Consider the following 22,429-nt stretch of genomic DNA (forward strand, 5'->3'; position numbering starts at 1 on the left):
CTTTCTTTGCTGTTTTTCAGAACACATTGAAACAAGAACTCCAATAACAATGTCAGGAGACTATTTCTGGGAGTGTCTCACAGATTTTTTAAATAACCTTATTTTGATAAGGTGTATTGGTGCTTAGTGACTGTTGTTGAGGAGCCAGCCAATCTGAATCTGAGTTAAATGAAAGGAAGATGAATGTCAGTGACACCTGCAGTAACAGTACATCGATACAAGATTATCAGCATCAAATTTATGCAGTCTTCTACACACTGATTCTCATTCCTGGACTGATTGGCAATGTTCTAGCACTTTGGATTTTTTACGCCTACGTAAAGGAGACAAAGAAGGCCGTGATATTCATGATCAACCTGGCCATCGCTGATCTGCTCCAGGTGTTATCACTACCCCTGCGCGTTTACTACTACTTGAACAACTCATGGCCTTTTGGGAAAGCTGCCTGCATGATCTGTTTCTATTTGAAATATGTCAATATGTACGCTAGCATCTACTTTCTGGCCTGCATCAGTCTGAGACGCTGTCGACTCATTTTCAAGCCGCTGAGCTGTGACATCATGAAAGGACAGGACCGCAGATGGTGTTTTGTCGGATGGTTCGTTGTCTGTGTTGGATGTCTGCCATTTCCTCTTCTACGACAATCTGAAAGGAATCCACAATGTTGCTTCGCCGAACTCCCCATGATGCAACTCAAAAAGGAACTAGGAGTGTCTCTTTTGGCAGTCGCAGAAATGACCGGATTTCTTCTACCGCTGGCTATAGTAATTACCTGTACGTGGTTGACTACAGCAAGTCTTCGAGAGAAAACCTGCCTTTTGCATGACACTGGGGAAAAACACAAGGCACTCAAGATGGTGTTAAGCTGTGCTTGCGTATTCATGATTTGTTTTGTGCCCTATCACATAACCTTTCCTTTAGACTTTTTGACTAAATCTAATTTTAATATGAGCGCCACGTTTAAGAATGCAGTGCTCCATGTTCATCCAATTACCTTGTGTCTAGCAAGTCTAAACTGCTGTCTGGATCCAGTGATGTACTACTTTACAACTGATGAATTCAAGCGTCGTCTATCAAGAACCGAACTTCAAGAAAGTTTTCAGTTACACCAAAGAATATTTTGCCCTACAAACCCCGAAGTCACATTTAAACCAAACAGATGAAGCAAAGATTGGAGATCACGTATACAGAATAAGCACATTATTTTTGAAAATCGACATTACACTTTCTGTACAACTAAGGAACTACAGTTTTGTAGGCTAATGTAATATTTATAAATCACGTACTCTCTCTTTCACACACACAAGGTATCTTTATGGGAACTTCACGTAGATGTTATGATTTTTATTCTGTATAGACTACCCAACCTTATCCCTAAACTCAACCCTGACATGCAATCTCAGACATGCAGCCAGACCCCTTACAAAACGACTGCATTCATCCTGTGTGACATGAGCTGTTTCTTCATGAGGAACAAAACAATGTTTCTACAAAGTTCACATTTTCTGGTATTGCACCAATTTAGTTTTTAAGAGTTCACACTTAGCTGATGATCGATAAAGCATAGTTGGCATGCTGTCCCGGGAGAGAGCCCTGAGCTCGTCATATCCTCCCTCCCATTAAAAGGCAGAGAGGTAGGTCTCGAGAACTGCCCTGCTTGTCGACGTGTGGGAAGTGTAAACTAAGGTTTATCTTATAATGATAATATTTTGGATTGTTAGATTGACTATGGTGTATGTCTTGGGACGGTGGGAGGAAACCGGAGAATCCGGGGGGAAAACCACGCAGACATCCCAAGTCTCCCAGAAGTTCCGTGAGTTACCCACAAATGCATAGAGACTCCCGGATGCCCACAAATAAATGATAATAATCTCTCGGGAATTGCGCGTCTCCTGCCCGGTCCTTAAATACGTTGCACACCCCTCTCTGCCACATCCCTCCCAGCTCTTCAGGTACGTCGGCCACAACTCAACCCCACCGCTCTTTAGGTACGTCGCACGCAACTCATCCCCACTGCTCTTCAGGTACATCGCACGCACATGCCTCCACCGTTCTTCAGATACGTCACGCGCACACGCCCCCACTGCTTTTTTGATATGTCCCGCAGTGCAGCCCTATGGGAAAAAAAAGAGGGGAAGTAGGCGTGGAAGGGGGAAAACTTCAAGACGAAGATAACTGGACCAAAAAGCTCTGGTTATTTATAATGCATCCGTAATCATCTGATTGGGCAGATTACAGAGCTAATGTGGAGCCAGCCGTGTTGATCGTAAGCATGTGATCCTCTCGAAATTAGTTTATTAATAAACCACTTATTCAATTCACCTATAGCGCATGTGTTTGGACTGTGGGGGAAATCACAGATGTCTCTCTACAAGATGACGCATAGAAATTACACTTGGACACATGCCTTTTAAATAATAAGCAAATAATATTGAGCCTTCTTCTGTTCATTTTCACAAATGACACATATTGTATGTCTGAGAAGAAAGCATGTTTTGACCAACTTTCTCTTTATTGAAAGCATGTTCTTTGTATTTATTTTGTATACATTTAAAAAAATAAATGAATAGTCAGGTCAGGATTCTTGTGCTGTCAAATTAATATTTGAACAGTATGAATAAATCTTTGTGTGTAGTTCAGACAAAGTTCATCATTTACTGTGAGCGATGTGGTCTATGTGTGTGATTTTTATGTTAATAAAGGCCTAATGTAAAATTGTTTATAAGTGATTATAGTTCACAGAATTACTCTTCTTAGAATTGGATTCATTCTTAATTTGTGATGTGAAGATGAATTACAATCTCATGGGTTTAAATGACTTGAGTAAATAGTGCCATATATTGACGTATTTCACATTAAAGGTTCAGTAGGTGATCTGCCCGAATGCTAGCTTTAGCATAATAGCTTAGAAATTTTACGACCCTCCCCTGCCATCCAAAGCCGCACCTTCTTAAGACAAGTCATGAACAAACGAATGTGCACTAATTAGGTATAACACTAGATCATTTCATTCAACCGTTAGAAAACTCTATGGAGACACACACTTTATTAAGCATAGTCTTGGACAGGCCAGCGGGTGAAGGAATTATATTTCCCAAAAACTGTATTACAGGCTGTCACTGTTCAAAGATGAACATATGTGTTTTTAAAGGTTCAGGACACCCTGGAGAACTTTTTTTTTTATATTAACAGATGTGTGTGTGTTGAGCATCAGTTAAGACAATGTTAGCACCTGTCAGCTTTAATTGTGGGGAAAACTGGATAATTTTGAGCTTTTGTCAGCTAATTTCAGCTTCCGGGTTTAAAATGATTTTTGGGGCGGGATCAAAATCGGCGACGTAGTGCAGTACTGCTAGTGCAATGATGACGCGTCGGTTTCTCATTATTATTCATAGCGGAGTTTTCTTATCCTATGAGAAGAGCCGGCTGCTTAATTATTCATGAGACCTGCCAGAGTCAAGCCCGAGCTGAGAGACACGGAAACCATGGCACAGTATTTAGCCGTTCATGAAGGCTCATATGCGCTTGTTTCCATCATCCACGAGGTTTGTTGCATGTTTTCCCCCGCGATCTTGTCAGGGCCGATCATACAGCAAAGCTGTGTGTGTGCTGCTAGCATTTTTGTCGGGAGAGCAGCACAAGAATTAGAGAATGGTGGACGCTGTCTTTTATCAGGAGTTCGTTCACATTCAGACACATCGCCGTGCTGCTGTGTTTGCCTAAATCCTCCAGATTACCAGCAGGGCTAATGGTTAAAATAGACAGGTCAGGAGACCTGCTGCACTGAGTCTGCTGGATACGGGGATTGAGGGAGAAGTCCTCATTTATAGTGTTTACATGAGCACACATCTTTATAATGATATAAATTGTGGTTGTCTGTATATGAAATTATGAATAACAAATGTAGCAGGGCATTAAGTCACTGTTCATTTCTTTGCCTTTTGACTTTGTAAACATTAAATTCATGCGTCTCCTCACGGTTTGTCTCATTTTGTGAGCTAACTGACAACAACAGTTGTTCGCTCCCCTTCTTCCCTGCTGGCTACGCCCACTCCTGCCCGATGCTCGCTTAGCTCCACGCCCATTAATCATGCATCTTTTGAAAAAATTCTGAAGTAGACTTTAACCGAAAGTGGGGGGTGTCATGGCCATTTAACTTAAACTTCACCAGAAAAAAAGGAGTGCTAAAAACAGAAATATCCTGCCATCTTTTTACATTACATTTACATTACTAAATCAACAAGTTTCTTTTCAGTTGTGCTCACTGATCCTAGTACATTGCTTGTTTTCATCCCCTTTTTCACTTGAACAACTAAATGAATGCTCAGGTCAATTTAACCGACTATATTATTGATGCTGTGAAAGGTACTCCATGAACTTGAAAATAGCCAATTTTTTGCCGGATCTAAAATGACATCTGAAAACACATCTGAAACTTCAGGGTTTTCATGTAAATGTGATCACATGGCATGGGATTCATAAGTAAATGTTTCGAAACCACACATTTCACACGTGACTTTTGCAGGTTATTGCATATGTAAAGCTATAGGATTTCTTTAAGAGAAGCCATGATAAATTATGTTTTACATGAATTGAGCTAGTAAAACCGATGAATAGAAGATTTAAGATTTAGGTTTGACTTTTACAGTAATAATTGAAGACATGCATTTTAGCATTTTTTTCCCTTTTTATATATATATTTTTTTGTGTAGGCTATAGGACAGAAAATTAAGAAAGCTTATTCTTTTAATTACATCATCTGAAGTTGATTTAGTCAGAGCAAAAAGAAACAGGTCTACAGGTTTTATCATGTAAAATTTAAGACCATTAAAAGACTTTTTAAGACCTTTTTAAGACCATGATGGATTAAACTTCTTACACAAGGCTATACGCTATATATGTTTTTAATGGTTAAGTTTAAACCTTAAAAAAAACATCCAAAACAAATGTTTTTTTTTCATTCATTTTCTTTTTGGCTTAGTCCCTTTATTAATCTGGGGTGGCCACATCGGAATGAACTGCCAACTTATCCAGCATATGTTTTATGCAGTGGATGCACAAATGTTACTGTAAGGAAGATAATGAAACGATATTTATAAGTAAATACAGTAAATAAATAAATGTTTCTTTAAATGTTTCTTTACTAAAATATATTGCTAGCGATTTGATGGGTGTTGGCCTAATTGAGTATTTCTAAAACAGAATGTATCTTGATCAGGGCTTTCAGCATCACATAGATGAAATAAATAAAGCATCAAGTTAAAATTTATAAAATGTTGGCTATTTTCAGATCATTTAAATTATATAAAATAAATACACTTAACAAAAGTGCTTTGGTCTGAGGGGTTATTTTTTATCAATGTGCGTGTGACAATGCCAGAGGTTTAAAGAATAAATTGACTTCGATATGAGGCTAGGGGGCAAAACGGTGGCTCAGTGTTTAGCACTGTCATCTCAGTAAGGTTTGCTGGTTCAAGTTCCATGTGGCCAGATGGCATTTCTTTGTGGCATTTGAATGTTCACGTGGGTTTCCTCCAAGTGCTCCGGTTTCTCCCACAGTCCAGTGACATGTGGTATAGGTGAACTGGGTAAACTAAATTGGCCATGGTGAATGCATCTGTGTGTAAATGGCTTTGGCATTGTTGGGTTGCGTCTGGAAGGGCATCCGCTGCATATAACATATGCCAGAGTAACTGGTGGTTTATTAAGCTGTGGCGACCCCTGATAAATCAGAGACTAAGTTGAAGGATAGTAAGATATGAGTTTCTTCTTATCTTTTGTAAAAAGTCCTAGTAAGCTTATATTATCATCTACTGAAATAAAAATAAGCGTAATAGTTATCAAGTTGTATGTTTCCATTTGTTAAGTAAAACACAAAGGGCCTGTACCATTAAGATGTATTAGCTGGCTAGCCAGTTAAGTTTTAGTTTAATTTATTCTGTTAGATTTTGCTGTATTTAGCTTAGCTGTTCTTGGGTGGCTCACCAATGTATTAGATTACTTTAATACATAAAATAAGTAAGCTGACCAAAGTTCTTGCGGGAAGACTTTATTGAAAACAATCAATAGTGCAGTTCCTCAGCAGTGATGTTAACTCGTCGGTCTTCAAGTAACTTAACCCAAAGTACTGCCTGTGAGACACTACTTATAACAATAGATATGACCTCCCCCAGAGATTACCCAAATGGTTTAGTTGGGTCACAACCCTTGAGTTCCTGTAGGCCATTTGGTTTGCACCTTTTGAGATGCAGATACTTGTTTGCATATGAAACAAGCCATACAGGCCCCGTTTACACTAGTGCGTTTTAGTTTTAAAACGGCGTTTTAGAATGAAAACGATCCGCGTCCACACTCGCGTTTCACCCAGCGTTTCTGAACTGCTCTCCGTCCACACCAAAACGCTGAAAACGCACATCACGTGACCACACACACACTCTCAGGCAAGCGCTGTAGCCAATCTACCCAGATGAGAGCTCTGCTAGTCGGACTTCTCATCAAGCATCTCCCGCTGGATCTAACCTCACTATATTTATTAAACGCGATATTTCTTTCATCTTGTTGTCTTTATTTAACGACATATTCATTGGACATTGGAATCTATTACTTGTTCTCAGGTAACGTGTTTTGGCTAAGCGCAAAGATAAGTTAATGATTAATGTAAGCACGTACATTCTGTATATTGACTGATCGCTTGCCTTTATTTCCTATAATGTATAAACTTATTGTATGTAATACTTTTATAATGGCCATTATCGATTAAAACTGATATTCAGCAAAGAGAGGGTGTGTTTCGTATTTTCACTGAAATTGAAAGGAGACAGTTGTTGTAGGCTCCGTTTTGTTATAAATATGCACACAGTGAAGATGACGCTCATATTTGCAGCACGACGCCTCAACATTTCTGCTGTCTGTTTAGTTGTTAATATTAAAATGAAAATAGGCAGTTCCTTATATCATGTTTACATTTTATTGTTGAGAAAGTAAAACAACGAAGCCAGGGTGATGTGAATGAAGTTATAAAGTACACTGTTCCCTTTGAAGATTTACCCGTGTCCTCGGTATAGTCTGTTTTCCATATTAAACTGAGAAGAAGAGACTGCAGCCATGATCAAACTTGCGAAGTTTTAACTTACACGGAGAAGATGCAGGACTGAACTGTGCGTGTTAGGCTACTTAATATTCAGGAAAAGCCCCAATCAGAGAGGCGAATGTCTGCAGCCCCGCCTCCGTTTTCAAATGTCTCCGTTTTCCATCATCCACACTGAGACGGAGCAGCTGCGTTTCAGAATGAAAACGGCCTCTCCAGCGTTTTCGAAACGCTCCGTTTTCGGCGCTCGAGAACTCCGGCGTAGTGTGGACGGATGGCGTAACCGTAGCAAAACTTATGCGTTTTCAAACTAAAACGCATTAGTGTAAACGGGGCCACAGTCTATTAACTCCAATCTTGGCTTTTAGGTAACACGAAGGCAGTTTGACTTTATTCGCAGTTTGTAGCCATGGTATTATAGAGCAGCTTATCTGAGCTTGGTACCTAAAACAAAGATATGCAAACTAAACTAAGGCGCCGTTTACACTAATGCGTTTTAGTTTGAAAACGCACAAGTTTTGCTACGGTTACGCCATCCGTCCACACTACGCCGGAGTTCTCGAGCGCCGAAAACGGAGCGTTTCGAAAACGCTGGAGAGGCCGTTTTCATTCTAAAACGCTGCTGCTCCGTCTCAGTGTGGATGATGGAAAACGGAGACATCTGAAAACGGAGATGGGGCTGCAGACATTCGCCTCTCTGATTGGGGCTTTTCCTCAATATTATGTACCCTAACACACACAGTTCAGTCCTGCATCCTCTCCTTGTAAGTTCAGACCTCGCAAGTTTGATCAAGGCTGCAGTCTCTTCTTCTCAGTTTGATATGGAAAACAGACTATACCGAGAACATGGGTAAATCTTCAAAGGGAACAGTGTACTTTATAACTTCATTCACATCACCCTGGCTACGTTGTTTCACTTTCTCAACAATAAAATGTAAACATGATTTAAGGAACTGCCTATTTTCATTTTGATATTAGCAACTTAACAGACAGCAGAAATGTTGAGGCGCCGTGCTGCATGAGCATCATCTTCACTGTGGATATTAATAACAAAATGGAGCCGATAACAACTGTCTCCTTTCAATTTCAGTGAAAATACGAAACACACCCTCTCTTTTGCTGAATATCAGTTTTAATAATCGATAATGGCCATTATAAAAGTATAACATACAATAAGTTTATACATTATAGGAAATAAAGGCAAGCAATCAGTCAATATACAGAATGTATGTGCTTACATTAATCATTAACTTATCTTTGCGCTCAGCCAAAACACGTTACCTGAGAACAAGTAATAGATTCCAATGACCAAAGTCAGGGAATATGTCGTTAGATAAAGACAACAAGATGAATGAAATATCACGTTTAATAAATATAGTGAGATTAGATCCAGCGGGAGATGCTTGATGAGAAGTTCGACTAGCAGAGCTCTCATCTGGGTAGATGGGCTGCAGCGCTTGCCAAAGTGTGTGTGTGTGGTCACGTGATGTGCGTTTTCAGCGTTTTGGTGTGGACGGAGAGCAGTTTAGAAACGCTGGGTAAAACGCAAGTGTGGACGCGGATCGTTTTCATTCTAAAACGCCGTTTTAAAACTAAAACGCACTAGTGTAAACGGGGCCTAAAACTAGTCAGCTAATCTGGCTTCATGGTCAGGCCACAGGTGTGTCCTTTTTGAATCTGCTGTTCCCAGCAGGTAGTCCTTTTGTTGTTGTTTTTTGACGTAGAACACTTGGTTGAACTTTTACCAATTTTTTTCTTCTTTCCAATACATGTTTTAACATTACATATAAAGAAATTCACATAAGTTATTCAATAATGTCCCTAAAAGGAGCGTATGAAAACTTTGGGTGTGTCTTAATTAGCCCCCTTTTTAGTAATCCGATCGTCAGCAATTTTAAGTGCTCTGTCAATCACAAAACTCTTCCACTTAAGTGAAACAGAGTCACTGATTTTATTCAAGACCAGAGACGAGATGATCCCAAGGTTTCCATATCCTGGACCAGGCCGTATCCTGAGCAGCTGCTGCGGTGGTCATGGAGGAGGGGAGAGCATGAGACTGATTTCTGTGCCACCCCAGGGACAGACGAGTCTTCGCTGAGGCCCAGCTTCCAGCCTCTGCCACTGAGACTTCAGCTCTGCACAAGACGATTGGCCAGCGGAGGTTTCTCTCAAGGTTTTTTTTCATCACTTTCGACAATTTGTGAAGTTTTTTTCCCTCTCCGCTGTCGCCACTAGCCTGCTTGGTTTGGCTCTTCAGTGTTTAGACCCTCAGTAGTGATTATTAAACCACACTGAACTGAACTTAAACTAAAAAAAACTGAACTACACTGTTCCAGTTTACTACGATCTTTTATGTGAAGCTGCTTTGACATAATCTACATTGTAAAAATGCTATACAAATAAAGGGGAATTGAATTGAAACTTTGCACCCTGAAAAGTCCCACAATCCACTGAAAATCAAGGGGTAACACTTTACAATAATAGTACATGAATCATGATGTACTAATATGTAAATTAACCATTACTTTAGTATGAACTCATGAGTTAATGTATAAACTAATCATGAACTAACCTTAACTACAGCATGAGTTACATGAGTTCATGTGTGAATAACGGCTACCTTAATTACTTGTTAGTACATGTTTGTTAATTAATGTATTAATTAACACTTTACATTAAGCTAAATATAAGTCACTCTGAATAAGAATACCTTTAGTGTACATGAAAAACACCATTGAATGTAAATTATCTATATATTATCCATATTATATTTGGAATAATTATCTTCCTCAAGGAAGGCACAATATAAAAAACAACAACTGTTTATTACCTGTTATTAATTACGCGTTCATTATTCATGCTTTGACTGTGAGTGGTAACAGTGCATCAGGCCTCAAGGCACCGCTCAGTTGCCCTTAAAAGCCAAAGTATCACACTAACATGTACTCGTGAAGCAGAAATTACCACCCAAATAAAAACTCAGCTTTAGCCTACAGATGATGCTTTTATTCTTCTATACTGGGTCTGGTTTTTGTTATTGCTTTATTGTGTCAGTAATTATTGTGTATTCTGCCCTCATATTATAATGTACCGTTTAAACACATAGCACTCCTGGCATCGGATAAGTGATGAGCAAATTGTGTAGACATCTAAATAATAATACTTTTACAATAATGTGCCTTAACAACTTTATGAGTTTATGTTAGTCTATGAGTAGTTACGAATGAGCTCATCATGATGTGCCCCTCAAAGTAAAGTCATGACATAACAATACATTAACAACTCATGAGTTCATGTTAGTCTATGAGTAGTTAAAAATGATTTAATCATGATGTGCCTCTCAAAGTAAAGTCATGACATAACAATACATTAACAACTCATGAGTTCATGTTAGTCTATGAGTAGCTAAGAATGAGCTAATCATGATGTGCCCCTCAAAGTAAAGTCATGTCATAACAATACATTAACAACTCATGAGTTCATGTTAGTTAAGAATGAGTTAATGTGTACAGACAACTCAGTATGTGCAGGTGAATACCATCACTAAGATGTAGATGAACTGAAGTCATTATTAGCATTCACCAAGAGCTTTTATTTGCACTCTTACTAAATACAACAGTCAGGTAAATCAACTAAATTATTAGATCAGATCATTTTAATCTCACAACTTTTTTTCAAATTTTCAAGTTCAGATCAACATTAATCAAAATGTTATATAAATCAAAGACTGCATTAACTAAATAATTCAATTAAACAAACAAAAAAAAATAAATAAACACAGCAGCAATGCAAACATACAGCCTTGGAAATTGTGAAAAACAAAAACTGTCTTGTTCACATTTCGCATAATTCAGATGAAAACTCACTTTTTAAAAATATCAAGCAGGGCATTGCTCTCTTTTAACTGCTTTATTATCTTCATATTAGACTGAGCAAGACAACGTGTGAGACAGAGATTGGCAAATTCTTGAACGCTTTCACCCTTCTTGAAGGTTGCCCTTAAAGACTTGAATTCGGTGGGGTTTGCTGTTGCCAACTCAGCAATGGGCGCTTGCTTTACAATTGTGTTCCTGTCGATCTTGACTTTGTTGTATGCTTCAGCTTTACTTAAACCATCCCTAACCAGTTGCAAAACTTAGTTGTAACGATTGATGGAGTCTTCAGGGGTTCTTACTGCAGAAAAAACAAACAAACATCAAATTATTTGCAATTAGACATTATAAACTTAGGTCTAAATATACTTTTTTTGTGGTGGGGGGGGGGGGATTATTTACATCAATATTTACATACAACACAGTTTTTTGTAAAAGCAAAAAAATATATAATTTTCTGTTGTAATTTTTTTCTCACACCTTTTTAACTATTTTTGTTCAAATATATGCAGCCTTCATAAACAGAAAACCTTGTTTTTAAGAACAAAATAGTACTAACCCCAAACTTGAGATTGGAACTATGCTCTGTACATACTAACTCGACAAACTTCACATTCATTTAATCTTGTCTAGTTTAACAAGTGTGACTAGTCCTTTTTTGGCCTATATTTTAGATATCTAGTAGATTTTGATCTACAGCTCAAATTCAGCTTTTTTAGGCAAGACATCTGTTTGTACAACTTTTATACACATTTTAAACAAAAATGCTTGCTATGAAAACAATCTAACCTGCAAGTGGGGGTGATTTATATTAATAATTATGTTATTTGTTAATTTTTTAATTAGAATATGCAAAAAGGTACATAAATTGGGATCATACTAATACAAAGAAACATCAACAAAAAACAATAACAAAACAATAAAAAAACAAACAAACAAAAACAACAATATAGTCAGGTACTGGTAGGTGTGTGTGTGTGTGTGTGTGTGTGTGTGTGTGCGTGCGTGCATGTAAAGGTAACTTGGTGGACAGGTCAGAGTACATACATAAGGAACAATAACAGTCAATAAATGCAGCAAGTATCGCAGATATAAGTAAAACAGATAGAAAGAAACCAGTCAGAGGTAGGGAGAAACAAAAATGCTTAGTAATGTATGATAGTAATAATGACGGTAAAAAGAAAGAAAGGACAACAGTAATAATAACTGACAATGATAATAAATCACAAGTACTACACCAACTATTACAACAGAAAGTTACTAATATTACAACTACTACTGCTGCTACTACAGCCACAACCACAACTATTACTACTATGTCTACTAATACTGATACTACTACAACAATGACTACCACTACTGATACTACTACAGCGTCTGCTACAACTAATACAACAATGTCTTACTACTACTACTACCGCAATCACTGCTACTACACCAGCAACGACTACTACTACTATTGCTACAACGACACCTTTACTACTTCTGCTACCACTATACCAACGACATCAACTACTTCAGGAACTACTACTTCAATAATCACAATTACAATCGATACTACTACAACTACGACTACCACACCAACAACGACTACTACTACTACTACTGCTACAACGACACCTTTACTACTTCTGCTACCACTATACCAACGACATCAACTACTACAGGAACTACTACTTCAATAATCACAATTACAATCGATACTACTACAATGACTACTACTACAACTACTACTACTACCACAACTACAACAACAACTACTGCAACCTTAATAATGATAATGGTATTAATACTTATAATAATGGTAATGAAAAGATACAGAACAGTAATAATAACAATGATAACAAAAGTAAAATTAATACCATTAATGATGAAATTATGTTCTTTGTTAGAAGTAGTACTTTAAATCACGTAAGGGCAGAATTTTTTAATTTCTGACTTTGAATCTCTGGATAAACTATACAATTAAATTTGGAAAAACATACCTCGTTTGATATCGATCATTTTTGTCTTGGATTTCTTCTGCCTCTTTGACTTTTTACCCTTTTTCTTCTTCTTTGCTGTAGGTTCAGAATCTGATGAGTCTGTTGATTCTGATGAATCTGAAGATGTATCAGTGGACTGATTCTTCTGTGATGTAACAATAGTGGATGATGATGCCGTCAGGGCAGGTGAATTAACAGTTTCACACCTCAGTCTAAGGGCTATGACAGAGAACAAATACAATGTATTGAGAACATAAAACTACAAGGCATTAAATAATTTAATTACACTTAATGTAGTGATACTTAAAAAAGGCGGATTTCTTTTTCTTAATCTTTTTATAATATATGCCAAATACGTGAGTGTGGTCAACAACCATTCATATGATAGGGTATGTAAAATAGTGTTACCTTAATAAAAAAAACACACATACAAAAGTTAGCATAACACGGAAACAAAAATGTACCATCCTCCAGTCTTGAACGGAGATAATTCCTGTCATCCATCAGAAAGTCAACTTTCTCTTGCAAATGAAGTATCTTCTCCTTTTGAATTTCAATTGTTTTTTTGGCTTGTTCAAGAGATAATTGTGCAGTGGGTGCTCCTTTTAGAAAAGAAACCAGTTATGTAACTTTGCTCGAATGAATGACTGAATGACTACATATTGCATCTTACATGAACTAGGCATCATTTAAAAAACATGTATACTTAAATACAGTTCACCCAAAAAATGAACTTACTCAACCACAGGTCATCCAAGATGTAGGAGGCCTTTAGTCACATTTTATTTTGATGGTCCGTTTGTTGAATTTCAGTTACATTACATCTACATGCCAACTAATTCTCTTTAGATTATAAGTACACTGTTAGGTTGGGGTTAAGGTTAGAGTTAGTGTATGTTGACATGCACTTGCAAAGTTTCTTATAGTGAGTTAAATGTCTGTTGAACAAGCAGTATCAACAGATATTAAGCAGACAGTCTACTAATACTCAAACGGACCATCAAAATAAAGTGTTACCAGCCTTTTTTCTTCAGTAGAACATTTAGGAAGATTTTTAGCTGAGTCCGTAGCGATTCATACTGTATAATGCCACCGAACAGGGATTTTCTTTTTCAGATTAAAAATATGCACATACAAACTAGTACAAATCAATAGCTTTGGCTCGTCATGACATAATGAAGTCTTGTGAAGAAAAATTATCAGTCCGTGTAAATTTTTGTTTACATTATTTACAATAATATTAGCTATCGTTATTGAATGATGTGTATAAATCACATCTTCTTTAATGTTCTACTGAAAGAAGGGAACAACTCACTGCAGGTTAGTAAATTAACCAGATTTTTTTTTTTTTTTGGGTAAACTACCGCTTTAAGTCAACATGTTAAAAGACTTACAAGTAGTGTAAAACAAAAAGTACCAAAAAATTTAAATGTAACTATATTTGTATTATTTTTTTCTGTAATATTTGAAGAAATATTTAGACTACCAACAAACCTGCCGTATCCCTGGTTGGCTGTACAGCAGGTTGAAGACCTGCAGCTTTAAAAAAAAAACAAAAAATTATATGTATTAAAATATAAATACATTTATGACAACAGTAGAATAAGAAGCCAATATAGATTGTAATATAAGTGATGTACATAATATGAAATATCATGAAAGTTTTTGGTATAAGTAAAATATTAACTTTGAGTTTTTCCTTTTTTTTCTAATTCCAAATATACTTTGGTTTCTGTGATGTTGTGTAAAATAAGTTGTAATCGCTTTCTTTTACTGTCTGTCCTGACAAGGATTGTTTTTTTTCATAAATAAATATCATGAGCAAAAAAAATACAAACTGTTTATTTTTATACATTTAAAATGTATTATTAATATAGGGGCAATGCGGTGGCGCAGTGGGTAGCACATTCGCTTCACAGCAAGAAGGTCGCTGGTTCGAGCCTTGGCTGGGTCAGTTGGCAATTCTGTGTGGAATTTGCATGTTCTCCCTGTGTTCGCGTGGGTTTCCTCCAGGTGCTCCAGTTTCCCCCACAGGTTCAAAGACATGTGGTATAGATGAAAAGATGAAATGGGTATGCTTAAATTGACCATAGTGTGTGCTTGTGTGTGAAAGAGTGTGTTTAGATGTTTCCCAGTGATGTGTTGTGGCTGGAAGGGCACCTGCTGCGTAAAACATATGCTGAAATAGTTGCCGGTTCATTACGCTGTGGTGACCCAAAAAGAAAATGAATAAATATTAATATAGGGCTGGCAGATTACATGGGTACTAGGGTACTCTTTACTGTGTGTGGATAACCATGCCATTCAGCCACCATGAAAAACCCTGTTAAGATAATGGTTAATGGTTCAAATTTTATTTCACAGCAATGACATTAATCTCTATATAGTTATAAAATTAAAACAAAATAAATCAACATAAAAAAAACTTAATTTGTTCAGCTACAGTAGGCTGTAGGTTTATTTAACATAGTAAGAAATTCATTTATTCATTAATTTTGTTGTCGGCTTAGTTCCTTTATTAATCCGGGGTCTCCACAGCGGAAAAAAACACCAACTTATCCAGCACATTTTTACGCAGTGGATGCCCTTCCAGCCGCAACCAATCTCTGGGAAACATTCACTCACTCACTCACTCACTCACTCACACACTCACACACTCACTCACTCACTCACTCACTCACTCACTCACTCACTCACTCACTCACTCACTCACTCACTCACTCACTCACTCACTCACTCACTCACTCACTCACTCACACACTCACTCACTCACTCACTCACTCACTCACTCACTCACACACTCACTCACTCACACACACACACACACACACACACACACACACACACACACACACACACACACACACACACACACACACACACACACACACACACACACACACACACACACACACACACACACACACACACACACACACACACACACACACACACACACACACACACACACACACACACACACACACACACAACGGACAATTTAGCCTACCGAATTCACCTGTCTTTGGAAGGAAGGAAACCCACGCGAATGCAGGGAGAACATACAAACTCCACACAGAAACACCAACTGACCCAGCCGAGGCTGGAACCTGCGACCCAGCATCCTTCTTGCACCACTATCGCCCAAATGATTAACATTATCAAATAAACCATTCAGGTGATTTACTTACCACCTGATGAGCTTGATAGATTTTTGGACTGAACCCTTTTGCGTGCAGGTAAAACTATTTGGAAGCAAAAATGAACTCAACTTCATTAAAAGGAAATGGACCCTTCGCTAAGCCCCGCCCTCCTTAGTTACTGTTGCTACGCCTGTCAAGCTTTTGTGCCTGGCACGGCTTTTTCAATGTGTTTGGCCGGTTTCTGACATTGCCAGGGATATAATGTCATTTTTAGTGAACAGGTGAGATATCCAAGAAAGCCAGACAAATATATACCCCCAATTACAGGGGTATATTCAACACATAATAGGCAACCGATTAGAGAATAAATCAATCAAAATTGAAGCTACCTTAGCCTAGCCACCTTATACAATGACCATTCAACAGCTTAGCTCAGGGGTGGGCAAACTCGGTCCTGGAGGGCCGGTGTCCTGCACAGTTTAGCTCCAACCCTAATCAAACACACCTGCTTATAGATTTCTTGTGATGTTAAAGACACCGATTAGCATGTTCAGGTGTGTTTGACTAGTGTTGGAACAAAACTCTGCAGGGACACCGGCCCTCGAGGATCAAGTTTGCCCATCCCTGGCTTAGCTCATGCTCAGCAGGAGAGGTGAAATTTAAAAATAATCTAATAATAACTAATAAAACCATGATTTCTCTATTTTTAGCCAAAACCCTGATTAATTATTGTGTAATGAAATATAGCCTTACTAACCGGCGAGGAAACATGCATGGACAGTGCTTTTGCATTATTCATTCACAGATAGAAGAGCCAGAAAGGGAAACTGATGGATTTGTGCCGAATATTAGCATCAATGACCCATAATAATGTACAGTAAGTTACCTATAACTGTCAGTATGTTTGTGTGCTCTTTTAATGAAAAAAATGTATGAAAAACAGCTGCTGGTACAGTATATTGATGGCAAGTGCTCAGTTTGTGATCTTATCTCGGTTTTGTTCTGTTGATTTGTAATTTCAAATATTCGTAGCTTGAAATAAGATGGAAATATTAAGTTCAGTAAAGTTAGCAACAGATTCGCAGATTCGTATTTTTCGGATCAATAACTCTTGTCATTATAACCTATTTGCTATTAGTATGACTAAGTTACTAATGTTGTGGCGGAGGCTTAAACAGAGCATTACTCATAATATCGAGCGAAAAAAAAGGAATAAAACAGCTGTGAAACATAACCAGCTATGTGTTTTTGTAGGAAACACAGTTTAGATCTGTTTATGGTAAGAGGTGTGTGAGTTATTGCCGTCTGTCTATCACTGAATGTGTCAGGAATATCAAAACAAAACCAACTTAGCTCCGCTCCTTTAGCGCCCCTTACACAGCTTGATCCACGCTGGCATTTCTCCTCTTGGGTTTTAGGTTTTGAAAAGGGGAAAAAATGTCACCATCCGTCCAAACTTTAAGGAGACCGGGTATCAAATTTGCACAATCTATATGCACTCGCTCAAAAGCTTGACAGAGCCCTTGCGCGTAGCTACAGTTGCTAAGTCACGATTGGTGGATGGTGGTTTTTGGGCGCAGCTTAGCAAAGGGTCAATTGCATAAAAAGTATACAAAATAAATTAGAACTGTTCAGGTCTCGAAAAACATGTTGACACCACAGGGCTGTCATGTATGAGGTGCCGTATAGGATTTAAATCAAACTTTGCTTATCAACACATACATAAAACACGTGTATATACACCTATAAATTACTCGCATATACACCTATACTACCGGATGTTCAAAACAACATGGATGAAACTTGTGTATATACATATAAACTTGACGCATGAATACACCCACATACATATAAACTCGATCCTCACATAAACACTCACATTAACACACGCACATACATATAAACTTGCTGCATGCAAACACATCTATACACACTTGCATATACATATAAACTTGATTCTCGCATAAATACCCACATTTACATGCACATACATATAAACTTGCAGCATGCAAACACACCTACATAATCGCATATTAATATAAACTCAGTCTATGCATATACACCCGCAACAACACGCGCACATACACAAACTCACTACATGCAAACACACCTATAACATCTCACGCAAACATACAAAAAAAAATAAATAAATAAAATTCACAAACGTTTATCACGAATCTGGTTATTGCAAAGCTTAAGAAATAGAAATAATGTGATTAATAGAGGGATTAAATATGTTAAATTGTGAACATATGTTATATAAAATATTAGTCTATATAAATAGACTATTCAAAATAAGAAATATTTCTATTTAAAAACTTTTCATTTAATTAGGTAATTACATACACAAATATAAATGGACAGATAGAACCCTTAAAGGACATTCAAAAAGAAACCAGTGTTATAAATATAAATGTAAACTCAAACTAAACTCCTCTATTCTATTGCAAATGTTAATGTAGCCTATAGTCTTCTTGTTTTTTTTTAATAATTATTGTGCTTTTTATATGTTTTTACAATGTGGGTGTCAAAATTGCAAGATTTTGGTATCATTTTGATTGTTAATTATTCAGCATATACAAAAAAAAAAAAAAAAACGCTGATTAAAAGTCTCTGCTCATCATGTTGGTCAAGTTAACCCACTTAAGTGCATTCCTTCCCCCTACTGGACATAAGTGTGTATCATAACCCTTGACGAATAGTGACACCAACAAACATAAAAAACTAATATTAAACAAACATATTTTATTCAAAATGATTACTTAAGCAACCTTATATTTATTAAACCATAATAACATTTCCAATAATTTAATTGCATAATAAACCTTTAATTTTGCAGGAGCATTCCTTTGCATTACCTTTTTATTTTTTTATAGAATTAGCATAATCTATTTTCATAATTCAACAGATGTAATTCCTCTATTAATCGCATTATTTCTGTTTCTTAAGGTTTGCAATAACCTGATTCAAGACAAATAATAATCTTGTTCATTACACTCAAAGGACTTTTACGATGAAATTAAACTACTTCCTTTTAAAGTGAAATAACTTCCTTTTACTGTGAAAATTCATACATACACACATCTGAAATCACTTGCATATATGTATATACACAACTTACTGTATATATGTTTGTGAATTTTATTTTGTATGTTTGCACAAGTGTCATTTGGGTGTTTATGCTCACATCAAGTTTATATTCTTATGTGAGAGTTTATGGGTGTATATGCATAGATCAGGTTTAAATGTATATGCGAGTGTGTATAGGTGTGTTTGCATGCAGCAAGTTTATGTGTATGTGCGTGTGTTAATGTGAGTGTTTATGTGAGGATCGAGTTTATATGTATGTGCGTGTGTATGTGGTTGTATTCATGCGTCAAGTTTATATGTATATACACAAGTTTCATCCATGTTGTTTTGAACATCCGGTAGTATAGGTGTATATGCGAGTAATTTATAGGTGTATATACACATGTTTTATGTATGTGTTGATAAGCAAAGTTTGATTTAAATCCTTTACGGCACCTCATAGTCATGTATCTACCAATTAGGATAATAAATCTATGATTAATATTAAATTAAAAAATTACAAGATTGAAAAAATATTTAAAATTCAACAATTTGTCTTTGTTTTACAGTAATGTACACATACATCTTATATTTATGTGGAAAACATTGCAAACAAACCTGCTCTATCAATGGTTAATGATTCAGAAGGCTGAAGACCTGAGCAGGTTGGATCACTTTCCACTCTAGGCTTCTTACAAACTGGTAGAACTATGGGAAAACAAAATTTCAACATGAACAAAATGAAGAGGTGGGTAAATACCTGGAAATGCATTCAGTACCGCATACAACAAAAAAAATAGATTAGGTATACACATAAAACACTGCATAATCTGTAAGAAACATTAATTGACTCCAGTTACAAATCCAAATAGAATTAATTTAAGTGTGGTGAGTGATAATCATAAAATGAACAATGCAAGTAATTTACTTACCACCTGATAAGCTTGATGGATTTTTTGACTGAACCCTTTTGCGTGCAGGTAAAACTATTTGTAAGCAAAATAAACTCAATTTGATTAAAGGTGAATTGCATAAAAAGTATACAAAATAAATTACAACTGTTAGGTCTTGAAAAAACATGTTGATGCCACAGGGCTGTCATGTATCTTCCAGTCAAGCTAATAAAACTAGCTGATTAATATTACATGTAAAAAAAATCCAAGATTAAAAATATATTTTTTCAATTCAACAATTTGTCTTTTCTTTTCTTTAATGTACACAAATAGGCCTTGCTTACATTGATGTAGCAAATACTGCAAACAAACCTGCTGTTTCACTGGTTAACGGTTCAGCAGGCTGAAGACTTGAGCTGATTGGATCACTTTCCACTCTAACATTAGGCTTCTTGCGTACTGGAAGAACTAATGTTAAGGGGAAACAAAATTTCAAAATAAAAAAAAGGGTGGGAGCAAAACATTTGGAAATAACGTTACGTATGATACCGCAAAAAACAACTAAAAGCACGATATAAACACTTACTGTAATGGTCTGCGTTGTATTTGTGATTTTTTTTTGTTATTGCCCTTCTACTCCTCGTTGCTGTTCCTGACTCTTCCATTTTGTCAGGATCCTCTTCATCTGTTAATTGGCGCGTGGTTTGTATAAATGGCGACGTACCTTCATCCTCATCAGTTGAGGACATAGTTTGAATTCTCACTACAGCAAGTTCACCTCTAAATCCAACGTGAAGCTCTGGTGGATCTTGTATGTCTTTACAGTTATCCCAGGATGCAAATACTTCCAAAGAAGGTGCTCCGTATAGTTTTACTTTACCTAAAATTTTCAAAATGTTTACATTTCCTTTGATCAAACCTGGTCGTTCCATTGTGTCTTGCCGAATAGAGTGGAGGAACTATGACGTCAATTTGTATGCAAAAACCCGGAAGCGAGTTAGCATTTTAGCACTTCCGGTTCCCTCTTCCCAAAGTCAATGGGTTTTTTGAATGGGGTTTCAGTAAAATCGCTTAAATAAGGTCCGTGGCTAACACCAACTCAATATACTTTCACGTTTTGTTCTACGACATAAAACACATCAGTTACAGCACACTCTTCAACTTTTAAATCGATTATGCTTCTTTAAAAAGACGGTTGCTATCAAGTTGCTAAATGAGACTACAGGCGGCGTCGGGGGCATTATACGTCATCGAGCTGATCTGGTCTGGAGCGCAGCTCGCTTGTGCGTTTGGATTTGTCTGTGATTTAAGTATTTTCAGAATAGTATTTTATAGTTTTTTGTGTTTTTCTAATTGAGAATTCAGATTGTGTGTAGATAATTCCTTCACATGTAAAGGCTGTCGAGACAGATTCATTTGTTGATCATTCATTTTAATTAAACGATAATATGAAGATACTGCTCAGTGCAGCCTGTTTCTTTCCTGCTCTCAGTAATGCAAACGTGTGAATAAATGTGTAAAAATACATGCATGTTAACTGTCATTTTAACGTGATCAAGTGATTTCTCGTCTTTTTTTCTTCATCTGAACACATTTAACTCTGTCATAACTACAATATTTACACTCCTCCTTAAAACATGTAGCAGATGTGACTGTATGGGCTGTTTTTCGCTGTACTTCGTGACAAAAAAAGAAATATTGAATGTTGTTCTGTGTCCATGATGATGAAACCTGCAGGCATTTGATAGACTTGTTCCTCCTCACGCCGTCGTCTGTTAAGGTAAGCGGGCTGTGTGCACGCGAGCGATACACTTATTTAAATATGTCTCATAATAATACTATATAGGCACATTTATACACGTTTTTTAAACTTTTAGAACAACCGCAAAGCAAAACAGATGTATTTCCCACGTAAAAACGATCCAAAAGGCACAAAGGTCTGTGTGTTTGCGTATTTATTAGTTTATAATATATAGCGTGGATTACAATATAATAAACAGAGAGATTAACTCTTAGTCATGGATGTTATTTCTAAAAATGAGCTTGATAAGTCGTCTGTAGTAGGGAGCGTGGGGCTGACGTCACTGACGAGTGTTAGCTTTTCAAGTCTTGCGTTTGCATTTAAGATCCAAAAGTGCTCAATGTTGTATTTTCGTGTGACAATTATTCGGCTAAACAAAACGTGTAAGTGTAATGAACAGTGTTTGAACACAGAGCGTATTATTCGCAATCTTCGAAAACCCTATGGGAAAATCCTATCGGTCTTTGTCAGTCACGTGCATTTGTTGTGAATGACGTCACACCGGCGCCATTTTTGTGGTATCGCTTTGCTTGACAACTTGAGAGAGACACATAACGCAAGAGAGATACATGCCATAAC

The 22,429-nt window shown here is 36.9% G+C and overlaps 3 protein-coding genes and 1 long non-coding RNA gene across 6 annotated transcripts in view; 3 read left to right on the forward strand and 1 right to left on the reverse strand.

Moving 5' to 3' along the window:
* LOC147840776 (uncharacterized) overlaps positions 1-22,429 on the forward strand; it is a 1,215,461-nt gene that overhangs the window by 86,996 nt on the left and 1,106,036 nt on the right. The gene's annotated exons all lie outside the window — the stretch shown is intronic.
* Positions 37-2,729, forward strand: gpr174 (G protein-coupled receptor 174). Its single transcript, XM_087281181.1, has one exon. It carries the CDS (start codon positions 180-182, stop codon positions 1,161-1,163), a length of 984 nt encoding a protein of 327 aa, XP_087137307.1. The 5' UTR covers positions 37-179; the 3' UTR covers positions 1,164-2,729.
* Positions 10,659-20,996, reverse strand: si:dkey-92i17.2. 2 transcript variants are annotated; one of them, XM_087281166.1, is made up of 9 exons: positions 20,636-20,996; positions 20,422-20,517; positions 20,089-20,142; positions 19,775-19,864; positions 16,136-16,189; positions 14,439-14,483; positions 13,409-13,546; positions 12,945-13,163; positions 10,659-11,260 (listed from the first exon to the last, which is right to left on the reverse strand). In XM_087281166.1, exons 1-9 carry the CDS (start codon positions 20,979-20,981, stop codon positions 11,223-11,225), a joined length of 1,080 nt encoding a protein of 359 aa, XP_087137292.1. In that variant the 5' UTR covers positions 20,982-20,996; the 3' UTR covers positions 10,659-11,222. The 2 variants fall into 2 exon arrangements, with proteins under 2 accessions (XP_087137292.1, XP_087137293.1); XM_087281167.1 differs by lacking the exon at positions 16,136-16,189.
* The window catches only part of nup62l (nucleoporin 62 like), a 36,798-nt gene continuing 36,132 nt past the window's right edge, over positions 21,764-22,429 (forward strand). The window contains exon 1 of the mRNA XM_087280599.1: positions 21,764-21,829. The gene's annotated coding sequence lies outside the window, so the exon portion shown is untranslated. The remainder of the gene's footprint in view (positions 21,830-22,429) is intronic.

This window comes from Danio rerio, chromosome 14 (genome assembly GCF_052040795.2).
Source record: "Danio rerio strain M-AB ecotype USA chromosome 14, GRCz13ab, whole genome shotgun sequence".
NCBI classification, from domain to species: Eukaryota; Metazoa; Chordata; class Actinopteri; order Cypriniformes; family Danionidae; genus Danio; species Danio rerio.